The sequence below is a fragment of the Phodopus roborovskii genome, unplaced genomic scaffold (assembly GCF_943737965.1).
Source record: "Phodopus roborovskii unplaced genomic scaffold, PHOROB, whole genome shotgun sequence".
Taxonomy (NCBI): Eukaryota; Metazoa; Chordata; class Mammalia; order Rodentia; family Cricetidae; genus Phodopus; species Phodopus roborovskii.
The window spans coordinates 7,016,727-7,043,913 of NW_026126611.1; the positions used below are offsets into that span (position 1 = coordinate 7,016,727).

At 51.1% G+C, this 27,187-nt stretch overlaps 1 protein-coding gene across 2 annotated transcripts in view; it reads right to left on the reverse strand.

Moving 5' to 3' along the window:
* The window catches only part of Synj2 (synaptojanin 2), an 84,366-nt gene that overhangs the window by 38,900 nt on the left and 18,279 nt on the right, over nt 1–27,187 (reverse strand). For both annotated transcript variants that reach the window (XM_051206129.1, XM_051206128.1), the window contains exons 2-4: nt 16,408–16,494; nt 7,474–7,744; nt 4,178–4,403 (exon numbers count right to left, since the gene is read on the reverse strand). In XM_051206129.1, coding sequence (XP_051062086.1) covers nt 4,178–4,403; nt 7,474–7,744; nt 16,408–16,494 — 584 coding nt within the window. The remainder of the gene's footprint in view (nt 1–4,177; nt 4,404–7,473; nt 7,745–16,407; nt 16,495–27,187) is intronic.

A 27,187-nucleotide genomic window follows, 5' to 3' on the forward strand; every position in this document is an offset into this window, starting at 1 on the left:
TCTGTGCTTTAAATTCCAGCCCTAGGCTGCAGGGGAAAATACACTAGGTTGGGAACATGCTGTCTGTTTGTTTCTAGGTATTGGCTACCAACAAAGGTAGTAACCTCCATTTACTTCCATGTGCTACCCCGCAGGAAGGCCTACACTTCAGAGATCAAAGACACAAGGTTGACTGTGTCCCTGACAAAGAAACCGAGTTAGCTAACGTGCTCCGTGAAGACAACCGTCCACAATGCCAGAATCTGACCCAAGCTAAGGACTCCCAGTGCTTTACTCTGATGATCTCGGACTTCACACACTACATTCTACCTCAGCCTGGTTCCTTCTGAGCTCAGTGCTGGAGGGGCAGAGTTCTTTCTTTCTCCCCATAAAAATCACTTAAGTGAGACTCCTACCCCAGCACCCAGCGTAAAAACCCAGAACTCAGTGCCATGGTATTCCAAGGGCTGGTGAAACAGCAGCCCCAGCACTCAGAGGGCCCCTTCCACAGGAGCCATTTTTACAGGGCCCCCTGGACAGGAATCGGGGATGGAGGAAGATGGCCTGGGTACTTCACTGAAGCACTTTCATTCCGCTTCCTTCTCTAAATGGGCTAAATGTCACTGCTGTGTGCGGATGAGGCTACTCAGTCAGGAAGGCTGGGCAGGGGACAGGCGTTAGGGCAGATAGGGCTAGGTTGCACGAAAGGAGGAAAGGGGAAAGGACAGACAAGACAGGGAGGGAAACTAGGGAGAGCTAGAGCCCTGGAAGGGAGCCAGGAACCCCAGTGACGATACCACGGGAGGCCTGGTACTGTGCAGCCAGGGGGCCATCCCAAGCGGCGTCTCTCGTGGAGGACCGAGATTGGAAACAGGCTCTTCCAGGGTCCTACTTCCAGACGCCATGCATCCCCACTGGCACCTCCAAGAGGACACCACACAGTCACCCTAACCTCCCTCGGTTAGGTGGCGGCCTGATTGTCAGGAGCCAAAGATTTATCATGCACCCTTTTGCCGACAGGCTGACGGACTGCAGAGCTGAGTCACTGCTGCAGATGGAGCCAGCTGGGTATGACTCACAGCTGAGCTGGAAAAAAAAGAAAAAATTCTACGCTTCCTCGCAAGAAGCCATATGGGTCCTGGGGCTTGAACTCAGGTTGTCAGGCTTGGTGGCAAGTGTCTTTACCTACCGAGCCATCTGTCTGGCTTGCCACTCTTCTCTCTGCGTTCCCCCTATTTGTTGAGCAAACGATGCCCGTGTAAAGCATCCAAGGACTACTGCAGGACTTCACCCGAGACTGCAATTTTGCTGTGCTCTAGCAGGGTTCAGACCATCAGTAGCACAGGGTACCAGCACCAGATCTGCACCATCCCCACTAAACTCCCTTTCCTGCTGGGGCATGACACGGATGTTGTCAATTGCTGCTTACTCCGCCAGTGACTGACCAGATCCACCCCCTGCCTGATGGAAGAGACCGTATGTAGCACACTTCCTCGCTGGAGATGGACCCACTCCAGATGGCTTTTAATGTAAAGCCTCGGAACACAGCGTATGGCCTGCCATTTTACCATACGGAGTGCTGCAGGGTTCAGACCCAAGGTGCCCATTCTGTGCTTTACCGTCTAACCCAGGCTCGCACAGAACCACCACGGTCCTCAGTGGTAAATGTCTCCCAGGCTACAGTGCATCTCTTACTTCTCCCGGCTCAGCTGATGCTGTGAGCCACAGCTCTGCCACCGTCAACCTGGCTCCGGTTGAGCCTTTGCCAGGGAGGCAACCCCAGAAGGGAGGAGGCCTCCCAGTCTTACTTCTGTTGTATATAAACATGTGCACACACGCATGCACACACGCATATACACACGTGCAATACCTGCATGCCAGGGGCAGGAGGTATCCTATGCTACTGCAGGCCTGAGCCCCACGTGGGCATGGTAGAACGATGGTCTAGAGAAGTATGGATTCTGCAGCGGGCATGGAGGGGCTAACAGGATGAAGAGCCGATAGCTCATTTCTCAGTCACCATGGGCCCATCCCAGAGGTCATTTCCCAGTTTCATACAGTTGTACCGCCCTAGGGCTCTGGCAGTGTGAGCCAGCCTGGGCTCCTATTCCCTGTGTGGCCTGTCTCTCAGTAGCGGCTTCAAATGCACATGTTCAACAAAGACCCGCTCTAGGTTTGGCTTGACCCTCTTTAAAGCGTATTGAAAGTTAAGCCCCAGCATCAACCACTGATTACCATCCTGCCTTCATGGGTTGATTCATCCATTCACTCAATTAATGGATTACTGACTTGTTTTACGGATCAGTTTTCAAATAAACACCCTTCTGGCTGGGTTTCCTGTGGGCTGTTTGTCACTCACCATGCGATGCCCTGTCTCTCAGGATTGTCAGCAAGGTCAGCACCAGATGTGGGCCCTTGACTTTATACTTGGAACCAAAATAATTCTTTTTTTTCCTACATCATACCCAGAATGTGGTATTGTGTTACAGCAATAGGAAACAGATGGAGATTATACATATCCCTGGGAGTGCAGGATCACCACCCTGGAGGATCCTGAGCCCTTTGATTCAGTGTTACTGGGGCTAGATGATGCTTCTCTGAGCCACTTACGTGGGGACCACAGGAGCGGGAGAAGCAAGGATGGATCCTCCTCAGGGATCTTCAAAAAGACTACTGGTCTACCTGACCTTGATTTCAGCCAGCCTCCAGAACTGTGAGAACAAATGCCTGTTGTTTCAACCACCCAGTGCGTGGTATTCCATTACAACGGCCCCAGGAGACACACACTGTGCCTTCACTAATGCTCCAATAGGAAACAGAGGCCACAGTGCTTCTAAGCTGCCTGGAAACTCAACATTTGGGGACTACCAGCACCAAGACCTTTTTCCTCAGACTGGGCGGCCTCAGAATTCCCTCTCCACCCAAAGATGATGCCTGCAAACCGGCTCTGGTACCAGGTCCAGGCTTCGCGTGTATCACTCCCTATCAGCACTGCCTTCTTTCTGCCTATGCTGTCTCATCCAGCTCGTGGTTGGCAAAACCAAACCGTCCTTGAGCCCTTGAGAGGTGGCAGTGTCCCTGCAAGCTGGACCCACACACTGGTTTGATCCATCACTGAGTGACTTCACACGTGCTGGAGGGTGATGTGTGCATCTGTGCTGAATGCAACTGGTGCTCCTGGGGGTTGTGGGTGGGGGCACCTCTCACAGCCAGCCCCACGGTAAGGACCACCACAGGGCTGCAGGAACACATGGTGCTGGCAGCCCACAGTGGAATCACACCTGTGCCCCCCCTGGGCTTTTCCTTCCTGAAGCCGATCCCTCAGTTCTTCTGCAAGGTGGCATTGAGGGAAGCAAGTAAGAGCAAATAATAATAATAATAATAATAATAATAATAATAATAATAATAATAATAATAATAGCAACAGGTGCAAGACAGCATCTCTGGGAGTGAGAATAGAAGCTAGGAAAAGAAACTAAGGAGGCATTACAGATGGCTCTCCTCCGCAGGAGCTCACAGCAACTCCACACACAATCATATTCCCAGGCACCGACCTGCTTCCAGAACAAAGCTATCGCTGATGCAGAATTTAAAAAAAAAAAAAAAAAAAAAGTTTCCTCTTCCATTACTCTAGTGTGTTCTTTATTTGTCCTAAAAAGACTTTCAACTCCCATCGGTTTGTCAGCTGCCCCTGGAGTGACTGTGGCTTCCATCCTTGAATCCTTTGGGTTACATTGGGAGATGCCTCAGTTGGGGAAGGGCTTGCCACATAGGTCTGAAGACCTGACTCCAGTCCTGAGGTCCTATGTAAAAGCCAGATCCAGTGGTACAGGGTGGTAATCACAGCTCTCGGTAGGTAGAGACGGGAGCATCTCTTAATGGACAGTCATTGTGGCCACATTGGTGAGCTCTAGGTTCACTTAGAGAACCTTAGGCTTTTAAACGCACACACATCTTCTCAGACTGAGCCGTGGATTAAAAACACAGACCATCCGAGCCACCCACAGGCAAGTTTCAAGCAATGTTCGATCACACACACACACACACACACACACACACACACACACACACACACACACACACACGTAAAGCCAAGGTCAGAGCTGCTCATACACATCAGAGCCTCTCCTGCTCACATAGAAAACTTGCATTTGTGAGATGCATCAACTCTGTGCTGTGGGCGGCTCTGGGTACTCACCTGCTCTGTCTCCACGAAGTTGGACACGTGGCCATCGTCGTTTACACCACGGGTGAGGAAGCGGGAACCTGCACGTTCACAGCTGATGCGAGAGATGAGACAGGCCTTGGCCTGCTTGTGGGAGGCGTACACCGTGCGGATGGTTACCAGCCCACAGATCACTTTCAGCAGCCAGTCACAACAGCTCACCTGGTGCTGTCTTAGTGGTACATGCAACAGCTGGTTCCTGTAAGACAGCAACACCTCTGGGTCACCCCACCAGGCGCTGCCAACGCTGCACCCAGAGCCAAGTACTAGATGCTTCCCGTAAGGCTGGTACATGCCATTTCACCCAAATGGAAACATTCTGTCCGGGCAGGAAACCCATTAAGCCTCGGAAGTTCTAAGCGGAGATGGACACTTTAAAATTCAGAAGGTTTTGTTTCTGTTTTTTTGAGACAGCATGTTACTCATGTTTTAGCCCAGCCGTAGTGGCACACGCCTTTAATCCCAGCACTCAGGAGGCAGAGGCAGATGGATCTCTAAGTTGGAGGCCAGCCTGGTTTACAAGACAGCCAGGGCTACAGAGAGAAACCCTATCTGGAAAAAAAAAAAATATTGAAAGAACATCACTCAAGTTTTAATTAAGTAATAATGGGAAAAGGTAGAATGACATAGAAACCGTATTAAATATACATGCACTTACATACATTATACATTTGCACACATACGGAGTGAGGTAAATATAATGAAAGCACTATATAGGTGAGAGAAGGGATTAGATAAAAATAAAAGTTGATCAAGCTCCAGTATTTCTTTCCCCCTCCACAACCCTGCAGATTATTCTGGGCTCAGGAGTCTGAGATGATGGTGATGGTTAAAACGGGACTCGAGCCCAGCCTCGATATGAGGGTTTGTCTCCGGTCTTACTGCATCTTGTTAGGCCGTGTTTGGTCGGTATCCCTGGGAGGCCTGCTCTTTTCTGAAGGGAAACAGAGGAGCAGTGGACTTGGGGTGGGGTGGGGTGGGCAGGAGGGAAAGGGAGAGTGCAGGCTGAAGCCAGGATGAGTAAAACAAACAAAAAACGGAGCACGTGCAGAAGCCTACGAAGCTCCATTCAAAAACCATTGGCATGGACTGGTTTAACCCATCCCTGTTACTGTCCCCTGTGAACGGCATTATTATGAGAAATCCCACTTAATAAAAGTACGACATGAGAATTGTAAAATGCTCGCCCAGTGCTGTGTTCTAAAGCCAAGGCTGAGATTTTTACTTCCCTGGTTTACGGATTGATTGGCTGTAGTGCTAGGGTTAGAACTCGGGGCTTTAGTCACACTGACCAGCCCTCTGTCACCTTCACAGCAGCTTCAGCCCTCCCATAGTTGCACAGGGCCGCATTAGCCTCCCATCCCCCACCCCCAGCCTCCCTCATACCCAGGAGGCCCAAACAGTGCCAGTCACCGGGGAACTTTCTCTTACAGGGTCTGGAGCAAATCTAGGTCACAATGGCCTATTTGTTTAAAAAAAGGAAGCTGGTTCCTGCCCTAGAGCTCAATTCCCTCACGTGTACAAGAGCAGGTCCTCCGTCTCTCAAAGCCCTTGCCCTGAAGAAGGAAGCTTCTGGGAATGTGACCACTGCCAGCCACCGCCACCGCCACCCCCAGCCAGCTGGGTCGTCACGGGTACAGCACCACTGTGTCAAGATGGCTAAGAAGCAAGACCTCACAAAGACAGGCTGCTTTCCGTGGCACTCTCTGGACTTCAGACAATACACTACTGTAGTAACACACTTTAAACTGTCTGCTGGCCCTGCCACTATGTCCCCTGTCACCAGGGGCACGGGGAGGAGCCTCTGTCAACTGGACAACTCTGATCAGTCCACTTATGTGACTCTGGGGAGGGCAGCTCAGAGCCCAGGAAGAAGAGATCTGAACCAATCGTGAAGGCTTCGTACATCCTGCCAGGCCTCAAGTGCATCAGGGATTGACAGCCCATCCCTCTTCTGTGCTCGCCGCCTGTATCCTATAGGGGGCTCCACCTGCCTCCTGCCTTGGCTTCCAGACCTTGGGAGATCTGGCTGTCGCCACTCTGCCTGACGACTCAGATGCAGTCAGCTTCCTGGGCTGGGATGGGTACCCACCTAGTACATTCCACAGATAGTTCCTCCTCCTCCCAAATCCACCTCTTTACCTCTGTTTTTATGCGCCTCACACCTTCTGCCACAGAATGGTCAATGGGAAAGTGGGTACATAAGTGCTGGGGTGAGCCAGATACCCAGAGTCTACTGTTTGCAAGGCACGCCACAGCCTCTTTTGTGTTCGCAGACATCCCTGCTTTAATATTGTTCCTGAACCTCTGACATAAGACCTTCCCAGCCTTGGGCAATAGCTTCAGGAGGATCTGTGACATTACTAAGGCACATGCTAGTCCCCAAAGAATAATCAGATGCCAGAGAAAATCCAGTAAGCAACTAGCATCTTCAATTAAATGCATGGCCCGCACATACCCGCGCAGCTGGTTGGATGTGGAGTGGGTCTCAGACCCTGCACCCTCCTGCGGTGCTAGAACATGCGTGATAACAAGACAGGGAGAGTTCATGTGTGTTCTAAATCTGACATAAACGGGCCCAGGAGGATGTAAACGCAGGGTGATAGGGATAAATGTGGGAATGTTACGGAGGCAGCTGTATCAACAGAAATGAGGAATTCATGAGCAGGGAGCTAAAGTTACCACAAGGACCCTTATCCCCCATGGGAACCTTGCTGGCTCCTGAGGGCAAAGCCAGGCAGGCACTAAGGAAGGACAGGAACAAGCCTCCATGTCTGTGTCTGTCTGTGGCTCCAGAAGGGGCTGCTTGGGCTAAGGCATTAAAGACAAGGTTTGCTAGGACATAAGCAGCAGGATTCTCACCCGAATCTTCTGCCTGTTTCTCTCTCGTCCCTAACAAGTCTGAGGATAGCATCACTACAGGGAGGGCCTGAGCATGCTCCCTGCAATCGTTGACCTCTCAGCTTCCACACGGCAGGGCAGGTCCACGATCCAAGGGTCTGGGTCAACTAAAGAGAGCATCACTGCAGAACAGGCCAGAGCACATGAAGCCCCAACACTCTTTACTCAGGAAACAGTTTCTTTTCTAGATCTACCTGGAACCGCTAAGCCTACAGGGCAGGGATGCTGGATCAATTATCCTCTCTCATTGTACAGAGAACAAATATGTCTCTCAATGTCACTCCATAGCTGACCCAGTCCATACACAGATGCAAGATGGAAGGCTCAAGTGTTACCCAGGATCTGCCCTCTGTGACCCGGTCCCTTACCAGAAGAAGGAGGTCCCCCATTCAGAGCAGTCTTCACCCTGTTTCTGAGCCCTGATGGTCAGATCAAAACTGGAACCATCATTGGGCCATGCAAAATAAAACACGCCTGAGCTCAGGATCTTCTTCAAGGCAAGCAGGCGGTCCTCTTCTTTGGTCTCTTCCTGCAGGGGGTAGAACTCAGTGGCAGTGATTTTGTAGATCTCTGCATCTGGAATTCTGCCCACTGACGTGCAGCCTGTCACCAACACCAGAAAGCTCAAGGGGACACCACCTGGAAGGGACATAGACAGAAAAGATGAAGGATTATGGACACTGAGCAGGCTGCACCCCAAAGTAAACCCCAACCCTAACTGGAGGGCATTTCTAGCTCTCCGGGGTGGTGGCCAAGCTACCCAGCCTGTATCCCAAACAGCAGCACCAGTGCCACGCCCATCAGAAATTTGTATTCTTCCCCAGTTCAGAAAAGTAGCTTCTGCCCTAACAGACCCTAGGGTGGGTCTGATGTGAAGGCTTTCCCACAGGCTTCTCCACAGCTCAACATTCTACTCACCTCCCAGCCTCAGCAAGGTCCATAGGATGGATAGAGAGGCTTTGGGTCCCAGGCATCTACCCTCTAGACTAACACACACCTTTTAGCATCCTCCCTTCCTGGCCCTCTTCCGACCTGTGCCCAACACCTTCCAATCCACCCTCCTTAGCCCCACCCCAACCCCTTACCCACTGCCTTGGCTCTCTTACAGCTACAGTAGGCATGGCATTCTTAAACACAGCTGATAGAAGACCTCCCCTGCTCAGATCCCTCTGTGGCTCCCACTGACTGCCCCAGGACAGAAATGAAAGCCTCCCCTGAGGCCTGCTGCTCTGGGCCCTACCCCATGTCTCACCCTCACCCCATATGTGGACTGTTCCCAGGCAGCTGCTCTCCAGGGCTGTGTGCTGCTGGCTCCCCAATGTACCACACACTCTTACAGACGCTCTGTAGTTTTATGGGAGGCACCCTCCCACTTGGATAAAGGCTCCATTGCCATCTGCTCAGCAAAGGTCACCGTCCCACCTCCCGACTGACTTCCCAGCCTCAGCTCTTTCCTGGCAGGGTGGAAGGGTGAATCTTTGGTCCTAGCCTTACACCTTCCGGAACACCGGGAGCCTTCCCTACCCTCACTGGGTAAACCTGCCCCTTCTTGTGGTCCATGGGCAGCACCTCCTCCAGGAAGTCACACCTGCTCTCCAAAGACACAGCAGGGTGCCTCTCTGTGCCAGAAGCTTCCCAGAAGCACATGGACACAGAGAGCCAGTAGCCTTCATTCCAGCTGTGTCCCTGGGCAGCTGGAGCAGGAACTTAGTGTTTACTATCACCTTCCAGCAGCACAAATGTGTGAACAGTTCCTAAATAAGTTCTAGTACAGCAGACTGATACACCCTTCTCCAAGACCCTGCCATACTGTCCCTGGCTGCTCCTTTTCTGTCCCATGCACCCTGCTTTGTAACTGTCAGTATTCAGGCATCTTACTGGCCTGTCCTTGGGGTCCTGACAGGATGCGCCCTCAGCTGCAGCCAGGAGCACCACCTGTGCACATTCACTATGTTCCCCTTTAAGAGGGCCCCACCCACCTCCCATCTCTCTCTCCCTCTGTCTGTCCCCTCATTTCTCTCCCCCTTTCCTCTCTTCTGCTGTTCCTGTCTCCGGAGCCTGGTCTCCTCCACCCCCCTTTCCTTTCCCCTTATGATTCCTTCCCACCAAACCAACCAACCAACCAAACAACAATACCAACAAAACCCTCTCGAGCACCACTTTTCTTAAATTACAACGGTAACAGTACTACCTAAGTCAAGGGGGGCAATGCTGTGTGTCCCTTTAAAAGACAGGGCCCAAGAGACACTCCCCAGAGGCCTAGATCTATCAAGATGTTCCTCCCATCCTGCTCAGGCTCAAGGGATATGTCCCAAGCAAGGTTTACTCCAAATGGCCAACAGCCTCTCACTGGCTGAAAAGATGTTTTAGGCCACCTTATGTCTGACCACACTCTCAGAAAAGACCATGAAGGCAGCTGGTCCCAGCACCCACCGCCTCCAGCGGGCTGCCCTTCTCACACTTCACTGGAAGGACATAGCTCCAGCGAGGGGGGCTGAGTAAGTAGGTCATGGCTCACACATGCGGGCTGATGCACCGTGGGGAAGAAGGGCACCCACAGGGCCAGGATATTAGCTTGGCATGTCCGTCCCCAGGAAGCCACTTGGAAGCAACAGTTAAGGTGAGGTTTTCCCAGCAGGGCAGGCGGATTTCAGTGGGGCGGAGACAGTGCGCAGCCTGGGCACCTGGCTGTCTGAACTGATGAGCTTCGTGCTAGGGAAAACCGGTATCTAGTAATGTCCCCTTGCACACACACATGGCCAAGATGGGCCCCCACGGTCTGGGCTGGGGGCTCAGTGAAGAAGGTGACGAGGAGGGCTCGTGTGGCAGGGGAAAGAGGGCTCTTACAGAAGGAGACGGGATGGTGCCACCATAGGAAGGTGCCCTTCATCAGGGGCAGGGCTTCAGAAGGTACAGGCCAATTAGAGGTAGACAGCAGAGCCGAGCACCTCAATATGGCCGACACACAGGACAATGCTTCGTGCACCAGGTACTGTTCTATACAAACAGCGACACAGTTGTCCCTGCAATCACCCTGCCAGCCCATTTTACAGAGTGTGTGGGGGGGTATTAGAGGCTAGGAATGCAGGGGTGACTGAGAAGGGGACCTGGGATCGTCGTCTGAATCCACTTTCTGGCTACGCCACTTGGGCAAGCTAGTCAGGCTAAGTCTTGCTCTCCAGTGGGCACTCGCCATGCTCCTGATTGGGAGTAGTGACAACGAGCCTAAAACACTGATCTTGAGGGCCACCACTGCCATTTTACGTGCCAGGTCCCCAGGGGAGCTACATCATGACCGAGGTACACTATTCTGGTTGAAACCCCACTGAAAACATGGGTTTTCTTTAAGCCCGAGGTCTGCCTGCCCCTAGCCTTTTGACACCTTAATCGTTAGACCGTAAGATAGATAGTTCCAATGTTTGCAGCCCACAGATCTTGTCTCTGGAATTTTGCTAAGGCATCCAAAGTAAATAAATAAATAATCACACCTAAGTTTTCACCTACATCTTTTCGTTTGTTTGTTTTCTGAGACGGGGTTTCTCTGTGTAGCTCTGTAGACCAAGCTGGCCTGGAACTCACAGAGATCCGCCTGCCTCTGCCTCCCGAGTGCTGGGACTAAAGATCTGTGCCACCACCACCTGGTTCACCTGCATCTTAAAAGTAATAGTCTGACAGCAGATGGAGATTAGTGCTCTCTAGGGCACTGGCCAGGTGCTAGGCAGTGTTTAAAAAAAAAAAAACTTTTAAAATCATAATTAATGTTAAAAATTGACTTTTTACTGTAAGAATCCTGGCATTCATTTTCCTATAAATACGTAAGGGCAGTGGGGGGGGGCGGTGGGCAACCTGACTAATTGGCAGCTGTTGGAGTCTTTGTTGCCATGAGCAAAAAGACATTTAAGGGGCTGGAAGATTACCCCTGTGCTGATGCCGGCTGTCCCGGAGATACCAGAGATGCCTTGGAGAAAACAAAACAAAACAAAAAACCACACAAGGAAGCTAGCTGTGGCTCTAGCTCCTGAAGGCACAGCCTCTGCCAGAACAGTTCATTCCAAACTAATTTTGCTACCACAGGCATTGTAGACGACATTGCAACCACTTCCGCCAAGGACAGGAAGTCTCTTTCCCGGTGGCCTACCTGGGGGATTGCAGTGATTCCCGCATAAGGGACAATGCAGTACAGACACACACTTCCACTTCCATGCAAAGTGTGCTGTGATTGGTGCAAACACAAATCTTAATTTACATGTGAGGTGTCTGTCTCCTGATTGGTCTAAAAACCTTCTTGGCTCACTCAGTGAGTGGGCCGGGAGAGCCCGTGCTGCTGGCCCGTGGTGCTGCAGCACTAGCCCAATAAACGGCTTCCCTGGGGGGACAACAAGAAACAGCAGCAAGCCGCAGCAGCCACAGACCAAGCTGCAAAAGCGGTAAACGCCACCTGACAGAGAGACAGCCAGGGCAGGAATAGGGGAGATGCCAGTCAGTGCCTAAGAGGACGGCGGGCTGTGAGCAAAGGACAGGTTATAAAGGGCCTCTGAGGCCAAGGGTCTCAGACACTCATGGCCCAACAGCCATGACACCACCTGCTGTCAAGGGCTGAACAATCACGATGCCTAGGCCTGCCTCAGGCTTCAGTGTCAGCTGCTGCAAGGGGCCAAGGAAGCTGGATGACTTCCTGCAGGCCTAAGAAAGAGTCCTGATGCCGAAGGCCTGCATGACAACCGTACCACTAGAGGGCGCCACCTGCGGCTGCTACCACCTTCCTGCAGACGGCCATCAATCAACGCCCTCCAACACAGGATACAAAGCCTCCACAGACTCTCTCTGGAACAGCTTCTATTCCTTGCCTGCCCATGACTTCTCTTTTCACTAATGTTGGCTCTAAAGCCGTGTGCCCCATGGCATGGCCCCTCTTCCCTTCCAAACATAGAAGCAGTACACTGACTCCTGCGCTGTGGCCGGGCTCTCATAGGCTAGCTAGCACACTTACACCAAGGAAATCGGCAGACACTATACATCAGAGTCCCCACTCCCTTAGGTAGATGCCAAGCATCTTCCAACAAACTCCTGGGTATGAGTATTAAATTATTCAAAGACTGACAATCGCCAGTCCATTTAAAGACTTGCTATAAAAATGTGGGAGTTCTGAATCTCAAAAGGTTAGCGACAGCCGGGTGGTGGTGTAGAATGCCTTTAATCCCAGCGCTGGGGAGGCAGAGGCAGGTTTATCTCTGTGAGTTCGAGGCCAGCCTGGTCTACAAAGTGAGTTCCAGGACAGTCAGGGCTATACAGAGAAACCCTGTTTTAAAACAAAACGGAAGGCTAGTTACTCAGTCATCCCTCTGCCGAGAAATCCCCTTCTGAAGTGAACTCTGTAAGCCTGTATGTGACAATTCAAGGAAACAGCCACCGAAGCCACCAGCCTGGCCGTGGTCTTCTCAAATTCCCCTTCACACCGTAGCTGTGGTAGTGCAGAGGAAACGGACTGCATCTTAAGGATGCAGTGGGGGGGGGTGGTCACACAGTCTCAGGATGGCCACTGTCACCACTGCACACCCTGTCACATGACTAGCCTCTTAGACTTGGAGATCAAGGCTATCATGTTCCCCCCATAAGGACTCTTAAAAACTGTTTGGGGGGTCTGTGAGCTGACTCAGTGGGTAAAGGGGTTTGTTGCCAAGCCTGGTGACCGGAGTTCAGTTCCCAGGGCTCACTTGTTGGAAGGGGGGGCAACAGAAGGGATTGAAACAAGTTAATTCTGATCTCCACACTTACGGCATGGCGTGTGTGTGTGTGTGTGTGTGTGTGTGTGTGTGTGTGTGTGTGTGTGTGTAGGGTTGGCAAGACGGTTCATTTAGTAAAGCACTTGCCTCCACGCCTGATGACCTGTCCTAGCTTGCTTTTTGTAGGCCGTGTTAAATACCATGACCACGATCAACCTGGAGATGGGTCTGGTACATCACCCATGCCATCACCAGCGGGAGCCAAGGAAGGAACCTGGAGGCAGGAGCTGATGCAGAGGCCATGGAGGAATGCTGCTCACTGGCTTGCTCCCTCTGGTTTGTTCAGCCATTTTCTTTTACAGCGTGGAGCCAACTGCCCAAGGACAGCACCGCCCAGAGTGGGCTGGGCCCTCTCACATCAATCAGCAACCAGGAAAACGCCACACAGACTTTCCCACAGGCCAATGTGATGGAGGCTATTCCTTAATTGAGATTCCCTCTTTCCAGATATATCTAGGTTGTGTCAAGTTGACAAAATCAGCCAGCCCATGACTGTAGCTCAGGTTCCTGCATGGTAGAAGGAGAGAACCAACTCCTGAATGTTGTCCTTTGACCACAACACAAAAGCCATGCATATAGATGCCACACATGCACGCATGCACATGCACGCATGCACACACACAGGCACACATGCACACGCACACACAGGCACACATGCACACACACGCACAGGCACACAAATAAATATATAAGTATGTACATACAATGTAAAAAAGCATTAGCTATGTGGGGGAGAGAGGAGGCAGTTTCTCTGCTCTCACAGATGCACAAACTGACCTAGAGAAAACACAGAAGCCCAGCCAGTTGTGAAGATGGATCGGGAAGCCGGGGGGATCTGATGGGAGAGTCTCTAGGGCTATCATGTGCCGGTTCACAGGCTGGGCACTGCAGAGCTTCAGGAGACATAATCCACTCCAGACTGGGGTCTGAATGGCCCCTTGCAGCCAGCAAACAGGGAGGTCTTGAGAGTTTGGGTCAAGGGGGAACCGACCCCCTGGGACCACGGGGGGCGGGTTCTTCTTTCTGCTGTGCTCACTTTCTATGCTGTGTGTTGTGTGAGAGCCAGCCAGCTCAATTTCTAACACAGACGCCTGTTTTCTTTGAAAGGACTGAACTTTAACTTTGAACTGAAACCCCAAGAGGAAACTGTCAGAAGCCACGCCCCACAGGGCACCATCCTCCAACGCTCCCAATACCCGAGGATGCCAAGTACAGAGGAAACATCCCAGGTCAGGGAGACACAGAGCCGAGTAAAGAAGGGTTCGAGCCAGAGCTGTCTGAACACACCCAAGTGGGGTGGTTGGAAAGGCTTGCTTTTAATGTCCAGCCTTCCCATCTTTCAGATACACGCTTTCCAGAACGTGCCAACAGGAGAACAAGCCATTCCAACACACGGAAGGTCACACTTCCTCACCAGGTCTCGACAGGCTTGCAGCCAGCTCTGCACGGGACTCATGAAGGCAGTTTTGAGATCTGGGAGGACGTCGGAGACCACGCAGGTGGCTTCACTATGCATCTCAGCCTCCCTCTGATCAGGCACCCTCGCTTGGCTGCCTGGCCTGGCCCAACAGGAGGCTGTATTCACTCACTCCTCAGAGGGGTGGGGTAGTGGGGTACTAGCTCAAGAAAGAGGATGGACAGGCCTGCCAGCTTGGATGCAGGATGCTCGGCCACTCCTCTCCCTGCAGTGGACACCACGGATACCCAGGCTCACCCAGACAAGGATCCTTTACAGTTTCTTCCCTTCCTACCAAGAACCAATACCCAGTATCTGGCCTCACCTCACACAGCTCAGGAAAATCCCTGTCCTGAGAGCAAGTGAAAAGCATCCTGTGTCACGCTTCCTGTCGTTGGACACCAGCCCCCTAACAGGAAGACACAGAGGCAGGCTGCGGTGCCACAGGGCACGTGTAAAATCTAGGTCCCACTCGAAATCAACTGCGACCCGGTGTCAGTTACCATGCTCTTCTGAATCCAAGTCCCTGTCAGGAATAAATGCATCATCCATTCGCCTCCCAAAACACTGCCAACCATACCTTTAGGACTGGACTGTGAACCATGCCAAGTGAGAAAAGGGGTCCACAGCGGGCGCCAGAGGGCGCCAGAGGGCAGCTTCCAGGCCTCCCCTTCTGCCTGTGCGCAGGATGACAGTCAAGTCCACCTCCCTGGGGAGCAGGCTAACTAACAGCAAAGCCAGATCACAGGACAGTGCCTGGGAAGCACCGCCCTGAGCAATGACCCTCACAGCAGAAGATCAGGGCTCTATAACCTCAGAAAAAGTCCACAGAGGCAAAGCCCAGCCCAAACCTAATCGCATTCCCATGAAAAAGGGAGTGTTTGGAGGCAGCTGGCCTTGCTGTGAATCCCAGCTGAACTCTTCACCCTAAGGTGAATCAGGGACTCTCTGATCCTGTCTCCTTTCTCCTTTTCTGTAAACACGGAGAGGATGGCATTGGCTGGTGCAGGAGACTGAACATGTCGACCGAGGCCCAGCCTTCGGCACAAGACCGGCATCTAGGAAGTTCATTTTGTCGTGTGAGCAACCAATGATTTTCCTAAACATGTCTGATTTGGAAATGAGGAGTGAAATCATCAAAGCCAGTGTGCATGTATGCGTGCGTGCGTGCGTGCATGTGTGTGTGTGTGTGTGTGTGGGCGCACCCCACCACAGAAATGGCCCAGAAAAGTAACGACAAGCGTGTCAACGTCTTTTGGCCAGCCCTGAAACCCTGTCTGTGAAAACAGAGGCTGTGTGCTACGGAGAAGTTTCACAAGCTTGACTCAGGAAAAGCCCCCAAGGCCTGCATTTGGAAGTCTCCCAGCCGATCCCATTAGGAATGTGACCTGTGTCCTGGCCTTGGCTGGAAAGGCCACCAGATGCCACAACCCGGTCTTTGATGATAGGTGGGACTGACCTACAGCAGCTTTCCTCACTGGGAGGGTTGAGAGGATGGCTGGAGGGCAGGCACCTCAGAACTGTGGCAGCGGTGGCTGCCACAGGCTCAGGGCAAGCAGAACCGCCCACGTCTTCCTGTGTGTTCTTTCTTTAGTCAGATCTGTTTGGAATCAGTTTCCTTTTCTCTCATTCACACATAAGCATGTCGCGGTTTTTCTCTCCTGGCTGCCCCCCCCCACCAGCCCTTCCTCTCTCCAGATGCACCCGGGATAGCCCGTGATGCTGCTCCAGGCGATGGTTTGAGCCGTGGTCCAAGTCTACCTACCAGACACACCTAACGAGTCAGATGCCTGAAAAGCACGGATAACATCAGAACAGAAGCCCCACCACCTCGGGAAAACCTAGGTCCGGAAGAAAGACAACAAGGCAGGTACACTTCCCAGCACCCAGGGCTGGGAAACATGCCCTCCTCTGCGACTACCAAGCTACAGCCACCCCTCTTTCTGAGAAATAAAAAGCAGCATCTTCACAAACGAAAGTAGTTAACCAAGACTATCTAACTGGACACCCTCCCCAGGCTAACGTCAGAGATGGCTCACAGCACGGAGGCCATGGATACTCACCAGATTTTAACCTCAGCTCCCCGAGGCAGCCATAGGCATCCGTCAGCTTGCCATACTGTCCTTTGATGACTTCCTTCTCTTCCGGAGCTGAGAGGGGGGTGGGGGGGGGAAGGAGGGGAGAAACAGATCAGAGAGACATCAGCAAGCAAGTGGCTCTGTTCACGCTCGCTCGTTCATTCACACCGCACTTGCCAATCTGGCTCTCACCCACGCGAAAAAGGAAACGCAGACAATAGCCCACAGACACCATGTGTACAAGTTTTGGGATCCGAGAACCGCAGAGAGGCAAAGATTCAGACCTTCCCACGGAAGGCTTGTCCTCTGGAAAGGCTGGCGGCTTCCTGGGGAGGGGGGGATACGGGAGGAGAGAGGGAGCCCCGGGGCGGCTGGTGGTGCCAGGGCACCTTTGGGTCCGGTCCGCTACATCGCTGCTCACTGCACTACACACACTCAGAACAGGGCGAGGTCTCATAACCCATGTGCAAGACCTTTTTCTTTCCCTAGGTGCCAGCCACAGGGAACATTCTCTGGGAATGTTCTACTGCTTCTACTAGGTGTCATAACAGCGCCAGGTTCAGGGTGACTCAGGGCTGTGGCAAGGGGGCCCCAAGGCAAGCTGCAGGTTTTACCCGCTGGATGACTAGGGACAGTGTCAGTACCTAAACAAGGGCCCAGCCCGGCTTGGGAGCAGGGAGGAAGGTGGACTGGAGACGGAGCGGGTCTATGGACGCTTTCCCACAGGGATGCTGCCACTGCCCTGAGAACAACACACGAATCTGAGTCTCTGTGACAACACTGCACTGTGTGAGAGGTGGTCACTGAAGACCTCACTAACAGCCCCCGTGCCTAAACTATCTGGAGCAGGTGGACGGAGAGGGGGCAGAGGGTGCATTCACAGTTGGCAGGGGCTGGGTGTGGATAAAAGAGCGTGGAGGTTTGCTACTAACGGGGGTCTCTTTGAAAGGGGTCAAAAATACTCTAAAATCAGATTGTGGGGTGAAATTGGTGGTGTGGCATATGCATTACATTTTAGTAAAGCTGGTATAAACATCAACGGCAAAGTAAGATGGCAGAGAGCATGAACTTTACTGGAATCTAATCACTAAGGTATTGAAAACTTTAGGTCTGTTTTTTAAATTGTATGCATTGTATGCGCATAGATGTATACATTTGCACAGTTGTGCCATAAGCACACCTGGTGCCTGCAGTGGTCAGAAGGGGGCACTGAATCCCCTGGAAATGAAGTTACGGATGGTTGGGAGTCACCATGTGTGTGCTGGGAACCAAACCCTACAAAAGCAGCTTGTGCTCTTAACTGCTGAGCCATCTCTCCAGCCCGCAGTTAACAAAATATTTTAAGGTCTGAGGTCCTTGCCCAGCATGTACAAGTCTCTGGTTTGAGCCCTAGCACCACCAGAAAAAAAAAAAAAGTTATAATGTAGCAATATGTATTCCTTATGGACAGTGCCTTTTTTAAAAACACTGATTTTACTTTTATTGGGGCTGTGCATGCCACAGGACATGTGTGAAAATCATTGGAGAATCTGCAGGAATGGTTTCTCCTTCCGCCATGCAGGCTGGGTATTGAGCTCTGGCCGTCAGGGTTAGTGGCAGGAGACTTTACCTGCTGAGCCATCTCACTGGTCCGTCAGCCTCATCTTAAACAACGAAATCTAAATTGGGAGAAGAGGCTCACACCTGTAATGCTAGCACTCAGAAGCTGAGGAGAGGGGACAGACAGGAGTTCAAGGTCAGCCAGGCTGCAGAGTGAGAGCCTGCTTCCAAATAGCCAAAGTAACAATATTTATGCTGACAAATAAATAAAACCCAGCAGGGCCTAGTAATCACTTAATTTCAAATTAGAGAAATAAATGATTTCTCAAGACTTCATGTGAGGTAGAAATGATTGTCATTTCTCTTGGTGACAAGGATTATGGTTAATAAGTCAGTCTAGTGGCTTCTTCCTGAGGGCAATGTTGGCTTTCAGTTACAAAGGATGAAAATAAAGGTGTTTTTTGTTGGTGATTTTTTTTTTCCTCCAAGAGCTCCAAGCATCCCCTGAGAGGGTCTCTGCATCATCACCGTGGTGGGGAAAGAAACTTGTCCCCCCCCCCCCCCAAGCACCAGGAAACGCTCCCAGAGTTCAACAATCTTCAGGAAGAACTGAGCTCCCAGAATGAAGCACAAGACACAGCACAGCAAATGACACACTCTCACACCAGCCCTGGGTACAGACAAGCTGGGAACCATCTGGCCGGCATGGCTTCCTGTTCTCTGAGGATGCCCACTGAGAACAGGTGGCCACGCACAACATTGACAGATGCCATAATCACTGGACTTAGCCTTAGCTGATGCTTGTCCCGACAACACATACATCCATGAGATCGCATGTCCTTACAAGTTAGAGACACAGAAGCGGGTCCAGCCCCAGGGCCATCTGCTCACAATGCTTCCCCCCTTTTCTGCAGTGAGTGGTGGTTGGGAAGAAAGTGGCCCCCAAGGAAGGAACCATTAGGAGGTGTGTCCCTGTGGGAGGAAGTGCGTCACTGTAGAGGCACGCTTTAAGATCTCATATATGCTCAAGCCACACCCAGTGTCTCAGACTATTTCCTGTCGCCTGAAGAACACTCGGCTACGTCTCCAGCACCATGCCTGCCTACCCGTCACCATTTGCACCATGATGATGATGGACTAAACCTCTGAGACTGTAAGTCACCCCCAATTAAATGTTTTCTTTCGTAAGGGTTTCCATGGTCATAGTGTCTCTTTACAGCAATAGAAACCCTAAGACACGGTGGAAGGCCACAGGTCTCCCTAGGCAGAATTTGTGATCTCTACCAAATAGGACAGAAAGATTCCAGGACTGGTGGCTGGTGGGATATAATCTGGAGCAGTTAGTAAAGTCGAAGACGGATCCTCCAGTAGGCTGTCTTGAAACAAAGTCTGCCGATAATATCCTATTGTACAGCAGGGAGGCTCAGACCAGAACTGCCAATAGCCTGAGTTCTCCCCTTAGGGACACCCACTCTGGTAAAGCCAGACCCTTGACTATGCCTGAAGAAAAGAAATTCAGAGTGAAGCAAAGTTAGAGAACTTATTAGGCAAAGAGAAGGACAAGCGCGTGTTTTAACGAAGCATGGGCATTGAGAGAGAATTTCTTGGGGAAAGGACAGAACTCACTCAACCCAAGGCACAGACAAGGGCTTATCGGAGGGAGCGATCCATTAATCATCTTCATGAAGGCAGGATAAATGATTTTGCACCTTTTAAGTCACATTATTCAGACTGTAATTTACAAGGTTTGAAGAGTAAGCAAAGTATAATAAGAAAAGCTTAAAAACTAAGTAATCTAGGGCTGGAGAGATGACTCAGTGGTTAAGAGCACTGGCTGTTCTTCCAGAGGACCCGGGTTCAATTCCCAGCAACTGCACGGCGGCTCACAACCATCTGTAATGAGATTTGGCACCCTCTTCTGGCATGCAGTGATACAAGCAGACAGAACACTGTATATATAATAAATAGCTAGAAAAAATTAAGTAATCTAGCTTGTATTTTGATACTTATTTCTCATCTTAAAGAATTTCCTTGAGTAGATGGCTCAGCAGTTAGAGACACTTGCCACCAAAGCCCAGGGACCCGAGTTTGGTCTCTGTGTTCCGCAAGGTAGAAGAAAAACCCCAATTCCAGGAAGTTGTTCTCAGACACCCACATGTGTCCTGGCATGTGGATGCACTCAAATACACACATGCACTCCCGCACACGTGTATGTACACACATGCACAAAAAAATATAATGATGTTTCTTTAAAAGGAATTGCCTTTTTAAAATTAAATTATAATGTGGGTTTATAAGGTGTTATTTAGATTTGGAGGTGTGAGGAGAACGCATGCTAACATGGTAAAATCGTAAAGGGATGCTGAGCTATGCCATCTCATGAACGTATTCCTACGACACTTTAAATACTAAATCTACCTTGGGTAAACTGGTCTCCTGTCACATAGCCATAAATTCCTCAAGTAAACGAAGTCTCTGGACCAGCCATAAATTCCTCTACAATGTGTCCCTGGCTCAAGGCTATGAGAATGGTCTGACCGCGTAACTGCTCTTCTATAAATGCTCGGCTGCTGCAGATGTCCATGGCTGCCTTTCTGTGTATGTCACAGTTGTGGCTCTCACAGTTGAAAACTCAAACAAGTTGGAAATCACAGCGGCTTCCCACTCCTCCCCTGGGACAGCCTTGCCAGCTGTGAGCAAAGGTTCCATCTACGGTGGCGGCTTATTCTGGCCTCTCCCGTCTTTTCTCCAGGTACCCTAACGAAACTCCAGGCTGCGAACCTTCTGGCCCCAGAAAGGATAGTCTGTGGTTTAACATCCTTGTTACAAGTGCAGGAAAACAAACAGACACTCTGTCTTCCCACAGTTTAGATCTTATCACACACCCTGAAGCTCCTCAGTCAGGACTTCTCTGTACCCTTCCCCACCCCCACCCCACCCCCACACGCCCAGCTCTCATTATTTGTGGCCGTTCCCTTTAAGACACCAGGATGGCTCTAGCTAACTACCGCGCGGCTGTACTCCCTCGGGGTTGTCATCAGCCTATAACCTTGCTGACACCTTGGCCGGTCACACTGAATGCACAGCCACCAGCACAAGGGGTCCAATCAGAACTGAGCTTATTATAAACTCAATCAGAATAGAGCTTATTATTATACGAGTGATTTTCCCTAAGGGATGTCAATGCCTCCTTGTCAGCGTTGGGCTCACAGTCACTTGGCTTTTGTTCAATTTAATTTTATTTTATGTGTGCGGGAATTTTGCCTGCATGAGTGTGGCATTGGGTCCCTTGAGACTACAGTTACAGACAATTGTCAGCTGCCATGTGGGTTCTGGAAATCAAACCCAGGTTCTCTAACTGCTGAACCATTTCTCCTGCCCCCTGAGGGCCATTTAAAAATGAGAAATAGGGTGTCAGCGAGATGCTCAGGGGTGAAGGCACTACCATCCGGCCTGACAACATGCGTTCAATCCCTGGAAACCACGCGGTAGGAGAGGAACTACTTCCAACAAGTTGACCTTTGACTTCCATGTGAGCACCTACACCCATACACACAAAATAAATGGATGCGTAAATAATCTGGAGAGACGGCTCAACAGCTAAGAACTCGGGCTGCTCTTCCAGAGGACACAGGTTCTATTCCTAGCACACAACTGCCTGTAACTACAGTTCTAGAGGACCAACGCCTCTTCTGGCCTCCATGGCTACATACTGTGCGTATGCGACACCCACATGAAAATAACAAATAAAAATTTAAAAATAAGTAAGTGTGAAGGCAAAAAATGTGAAATCACCAACGAAAGGTACAAACTGTGGTATTAAGTAAGTCTTCAAAGGGACACTTGGTCTCAAAAAATACATAGGTCATCAAACTGTGGCCACTCGCTCTGTCCCATTGCACGAATGACCTCAGCCTCAGGGTTACAACACAACCCAGATAGCTGGGTGAATCTGTAAGTGCAGAGTGTGTAAACAATGAGGAGCCATTGACGTTGGTTCCAGAGCTGCTCTCAGTGTGGAGATATTACCAAGAGGGCTCCAACAGAGCCTGGGGTGGCAGGGGATATTATCCCTGGCAGCCACTGAGACCTCAAGGGATAGCTGTGGGGAGCCTCTATACAGTCGCTGAAATTGATTGTAACTTTTTATGGCCAGGAGCCACAGACTCTCAAAGACACTGCTGACACCAAAAAGAATTAGGAAGCAAGTTCAGTGAGTTAACTTCTCCCAACCCTGACTGGGCATTTATTCTTAGTCCCCTCTGAGACTAGTTGGTACTGGACCCTACAGCTAAGTAGACTCCACTGGCATTTGAGGGGCTGCTTGCAGCAAGTAAGGCATTTGTAAAAAGAGGGTCTTAGTCCCGCAGCGGGGGACTGGGAACCTCCGACACACCCTTTGCACAACCTGACCCAATCAACCCTGGCGGTTGGGAGAAGTGGTATCATACTCAGCATGTGAAGGTATTCTAGAGAGGAACTTGCTCCCCTCTTTGGCCGTCAGGCTACTGCAACAATGGTCCCCAAGGAACTAGAATGTCCCAGGGATCTCTCGCTGCTACGGGAGGAGGGGAAGGGTAAAGCCTGAGGCACAAAGCTTCAACTTTTTCCTTGTTCCAGCGCGGCATTCCTGGGGAAACTCCAGCGTCTGAGGCCCATCGTTTCAACAGTCAGACAGTTAAAGGGTAGGCACAGGGCTCTCTTCAGAACACCTTCATTTCAGACAACAAGTTACACTTGCTCAAGGGCCCACACAGGGACACAAGCCATATGCTCAAGAATCTTCTCCTTGCCTCTGCCGCACATTCAGGAAAGGGGTTGGGGCAGATCCCTTCATCCAGAATGCTCACTGGCAAAGGGTGGGTGTTGTCATGGGTCTAAGGTGTCTCTGGGAAAGGCCTGTGGAGGGCCGAGCTGCAATGGTCTCCCTGGCTGCCTCTGCTGTCCTCCCAGGAGCAGGACAATGAGTGGAAAGGACCAGCTCTCCTCTGGTGACACCAACAACCTGGTTTCAACCCCAGCAGCTTCACAAGCCTTCGACACAGGCTGTGTCCATAGAACAAAGGTGGCTTTGTGCGTTCGTGCAGCTCCCTAAATAAACCTAAGCAGATCCAACAAAGGACAGGAAACTTCAGCGGGTGGGAAGGTGAGCCCAGGAGCAGCTTTGCAAGCCAAACTGACCTGTGGCCCTGTGGACTCAGCATCGGACCCGGAGTGGGTAGGAGGGAAGATGAGTTAGACAAACATGACTTGAAACAGCCTTTTGCTAATGTTTTCCAAACTAACAAATAAAACTCGCCAGGGCTGCGTTGTCCTATTCGATTCCTGTAAATTATTGACTCCCTAATCGAAACAGTTTTATTGCTCACGTATTGCTGTGACAACTCAAAACAGGTCTGACCTCTCCTGACAGGACCATTATATGTGAAGCTCCGACTTCCCCATCACAAACTGACTAACCTTAAACAAATTAGGAGGCTCCAAACAACAAACACATCCTCTCTCACAGGCAGGGGAGGAAAAGTGAGTCAAGGTGAGTCCAGGGTCTTTCTTGCAAGGGAGGGTCCCGCCTCACCCAGCTCCTGGTGGCGGTGCTAGCCTTATTTGAAGTTTCCTGACTTGTAGCAACTCTCTGCCTTACATGGTTGTCTTCTACCCACATGCCCGGTCCTAATATGTCACATGACCTCCGTGGTTACACGGGATGACTTCCTCTACCCCCTGCCCATGACATGCTGGTGTGGTTTGTGTGGGTACTTTTAGTCTCTCGGCTGTTGATGCTATCAGGAGGGGATAAGTGGGGCCCCAAGGAGGGAGAGTCCCAAGGTTATCACACTGTGGGACCAGGCGCGCCAGAAACCTCCATCTTCACCCCTGCGCATCCCCACACCTCACATACACACTCTTCTCCCAGCATGAAATCCCCATTCCTGGAGTCCACTGTTTCAATAATTGGATAGTCGGAGTGAGAGACTAAGTCTACGGTGCCTGCATATCTGCCAGGCCAGTTGGACTATGAGTAGCTGGGTTCCACCACATGCTCCCTAAATGACACTCTGCCTGACAGAAACGGGTCAAGTCAGGTGGGCTGAAGCCCCAGACGGCACGTGCCCAGAATAAATCCCCCCCCCAAGTTGAGTCTTGGGTACTTTGTCACAGGGGCACAAGGGTGACTAACACAGGTCTCATCCTGAGGTATTGGGGTTTGGGACTTCCATCAATCTTTTAGGAGCTACTGCTCAGCCCCTATACTTGGTAACCTTCTTACTCGGGGAGCCAATTCCTTTAGAGCCAGGGTCCCCACTCTCCTGAGGATGGCTCTCCATGAACTTCGTCCCTCAATGCCCGTCTGCACATTGCCTCCACTCAGCCCACCTCCAGCGTGCAGTGCCCTGGCCGCCCTGGATACACAGTGCCTACACGCAGAAGCCTGACTTCTAGAACCTCGTCCAGAATCGGCCCTCACCCTTCTTGTCCCCAAGCAACTCTGTTTTCCTAAGAGCACTGATGGCAAAAGAAACCCTCTTCTCTTGAACATACAGAACACATGTCAAATGTCTACAACACCAAACAGGCAATGAATGAACACAGCTACCAAGCGGGGCCATGTGTGGCTGAGAACAAGACTCCCCTTGGTAGGGAGGACAGATTGACAATTGGCCCCAGTGTGGCCGAGAGGTCGGAATGTCAGCCAAGGTCCGTGAAGATGAAAATTTTCAAGAGAAACGGGACACTCCTGAGTGTTCAGTGTCGGCAACCAACCTCCAATTTATTTTAAGCAGGAATGGGTACGTGTACACATCTGTGAGGTACCCATCCACAACGTCTGCCTTTCCTTACCTAATGTCTCCAAAGCAGACGGAATGTTCTCCCTCTGTCAAATTTCCTGAGGTTTCCCCATATGGGAACACTTTACACAAGCAACCAGTCTGTTGGGGGTAACCTCTGCTCTCTCGGCCTTTGTCTTCTCGTGCTAATGCTCAATGAACCCACGTCTGAGAGCTAAAAGACTGTGTCTGGTGGGTTCTAGGCAAAGGGACAGGGAGCCAAGTGCAGATCATCCATCCAGACCCGAGGGGACCTAAGGCATGCATGCATCAGTAGCCAAGAAAGAACCTGAGTGATTGATGGATGGGTGAGCACTGGCAGGTGAGGGCAGACATACCTGGTAGATATAAAAGCCCAGGGACATTGCACAGGTACAGAAGAAGGGGCAGAGACTACCCAGTGCCAACACAAACAGCTGAGTAAGCATCCTCTAGATCAGCACTTCCCAACCAGGTAGGGGTGTGTGTGTGTGTGTGTGTGAGTGTGTGTGTGTGTGTGTGTGTAGACACCTTTGGGGATCGAATGACCCTTTCATAGCAGACATGTACATATCAGGTATGTACACTGTCATTCGTAACAGTAGCAAAATTAGTTATAAAGTAGCAATGAAAATAATGTTATGGTTAACACAGCTCGAGGAACTGTGTTAAAATGCCGCAGGCAGCGTTAGGAAGGGTGAGCGCCATGGCTGTGGATAAACAGGGACAGGAGATGAGCAGCTGTGGATAAACAGTGACAGGAGATGAGCTGGGAAAGTTAAACAGGAAGTGGGAAATGGTGAGCGGGAAGGAAGTGAAACCTTAATTTGGTCGGAAATAATTTCACTACAAAGGCAGCATTTGAATACAGATCTGATGAAGTAAGAGAGATGATCCAACAGAGAGTATAGAGGAGCTAGCTCTACAGGCCAAGAAGAGAATCTACAAAAGCCCGGAGGCAGAGCCATTCCAGGTGTACAGGGCCAGGAGGAGGCCAGCCGCAAAGCTCAGAGGAAACAAGGAAGTGATACATCACACAGTCATACAGGCCGTAAAAGCCCGGTGGTTTCTCAGTGAGAGGAGACCACTGCAGGGTTTCGAGGGCGCGGGCAGCACATGGGAACAGAGGTGTGCTGGCAGTGGCGGATGGACTGGTTGGTCTATGAAAATCCTCACGATGGCTTTGCTTTGACATTCTCAGTGCGATGAGGAGCCGGGCCATCGATGAGGGGGAGGGGGATCAAAGCAGAGACGAGTGGGCAGAGCTCAGGGTCCTGACTCAAGAGGCAACTGGACTCGAGACTGTGAGCTACTGTCTGAGGGTTTCTATTGCTGTGAAGGGATGCTATGACCATGGGAGCTCTTATAAACGAAGACATTTAATCGTGGCGGCTTGCTTATAGTTTAGTCCATTGTTGTCATGGGAAGCAAGGCAGCACGCAGGCAGGCGTGGTGATAGAGAAGGAGCTGAGAGTTTTGCACCTTAATTCACAGACAACAGGAAGTGGTCTGAGCCACTGAGCAGGGCTTGAGCACATGTGAGACCTCCAAGCCCGCCTCCACAGTGACGCACTTCCTCCAACAAGGCCACGCCTCCTAATGGCGCCACTCCCGTCGGGGGGCCATTTTCTTTCACACTACCATACCCACCCAAAGTGGTATCTCAATAAACTTCTACCCTCAGAAATAGTACAGACATAAATGATAGTTAATCAGGGACTAGGCTTGGCCAAGTGTGTGGGACCAGGAAAATGAGGCAGAGGATGGAAAGGCACACGACAGGACCGGTCTCTGCACTGGTAAAGGCAGAGGCCCGGGGTGGGAGACTGTAAGAGATAAAGGTTCGAGGGGCCTCCAACCCCGCAGGGCCAGAGATGGCAGCAGGTGGGGAATAAAGGCACAGGCTAGACGGAAGAGTGGAGTGTCTAACACCGATGAGAGAGGTCCCGGGAGGTGGCTGAGAGGTTAGGGCAGAGAGGGACACTCTCAGTAGAGAACAAGGTCTGAAGACGGGTCACTGACGTGGAGAATGAAGATGCCAAGCGTGGGGACAGGAGTTCGTGAGGGAGGGCACGGAGGACCACAGCAGCTAAGGGGTTGAGCCTGGGCATCCAGCCTCTCCATGAATGCAGTCTTACAGTTACAGCTCTTTCTAAGATGACTTCTCTGTGGGCTGACTTCTGGTCCTGTTTCCCAGGCAACTGGAGAGATGCCTCTCAACATGGTTTATGCTAAAACTTGTCTCCATAGCTAAAGAGTTAAGAGGAAGTAAGGTGGGTACCAGAAAAGGACAGGGCCCACAAGGGCCCCTTGCAGACCAGAGAAGACCCTGGGAGTTCCACGCTTGTGCAATTCCAAGGGACCAAAGGCTCGCCCCAAGCACAGTAATTCTGGTTGCCAGGACACAGCTCTGGGGTAAG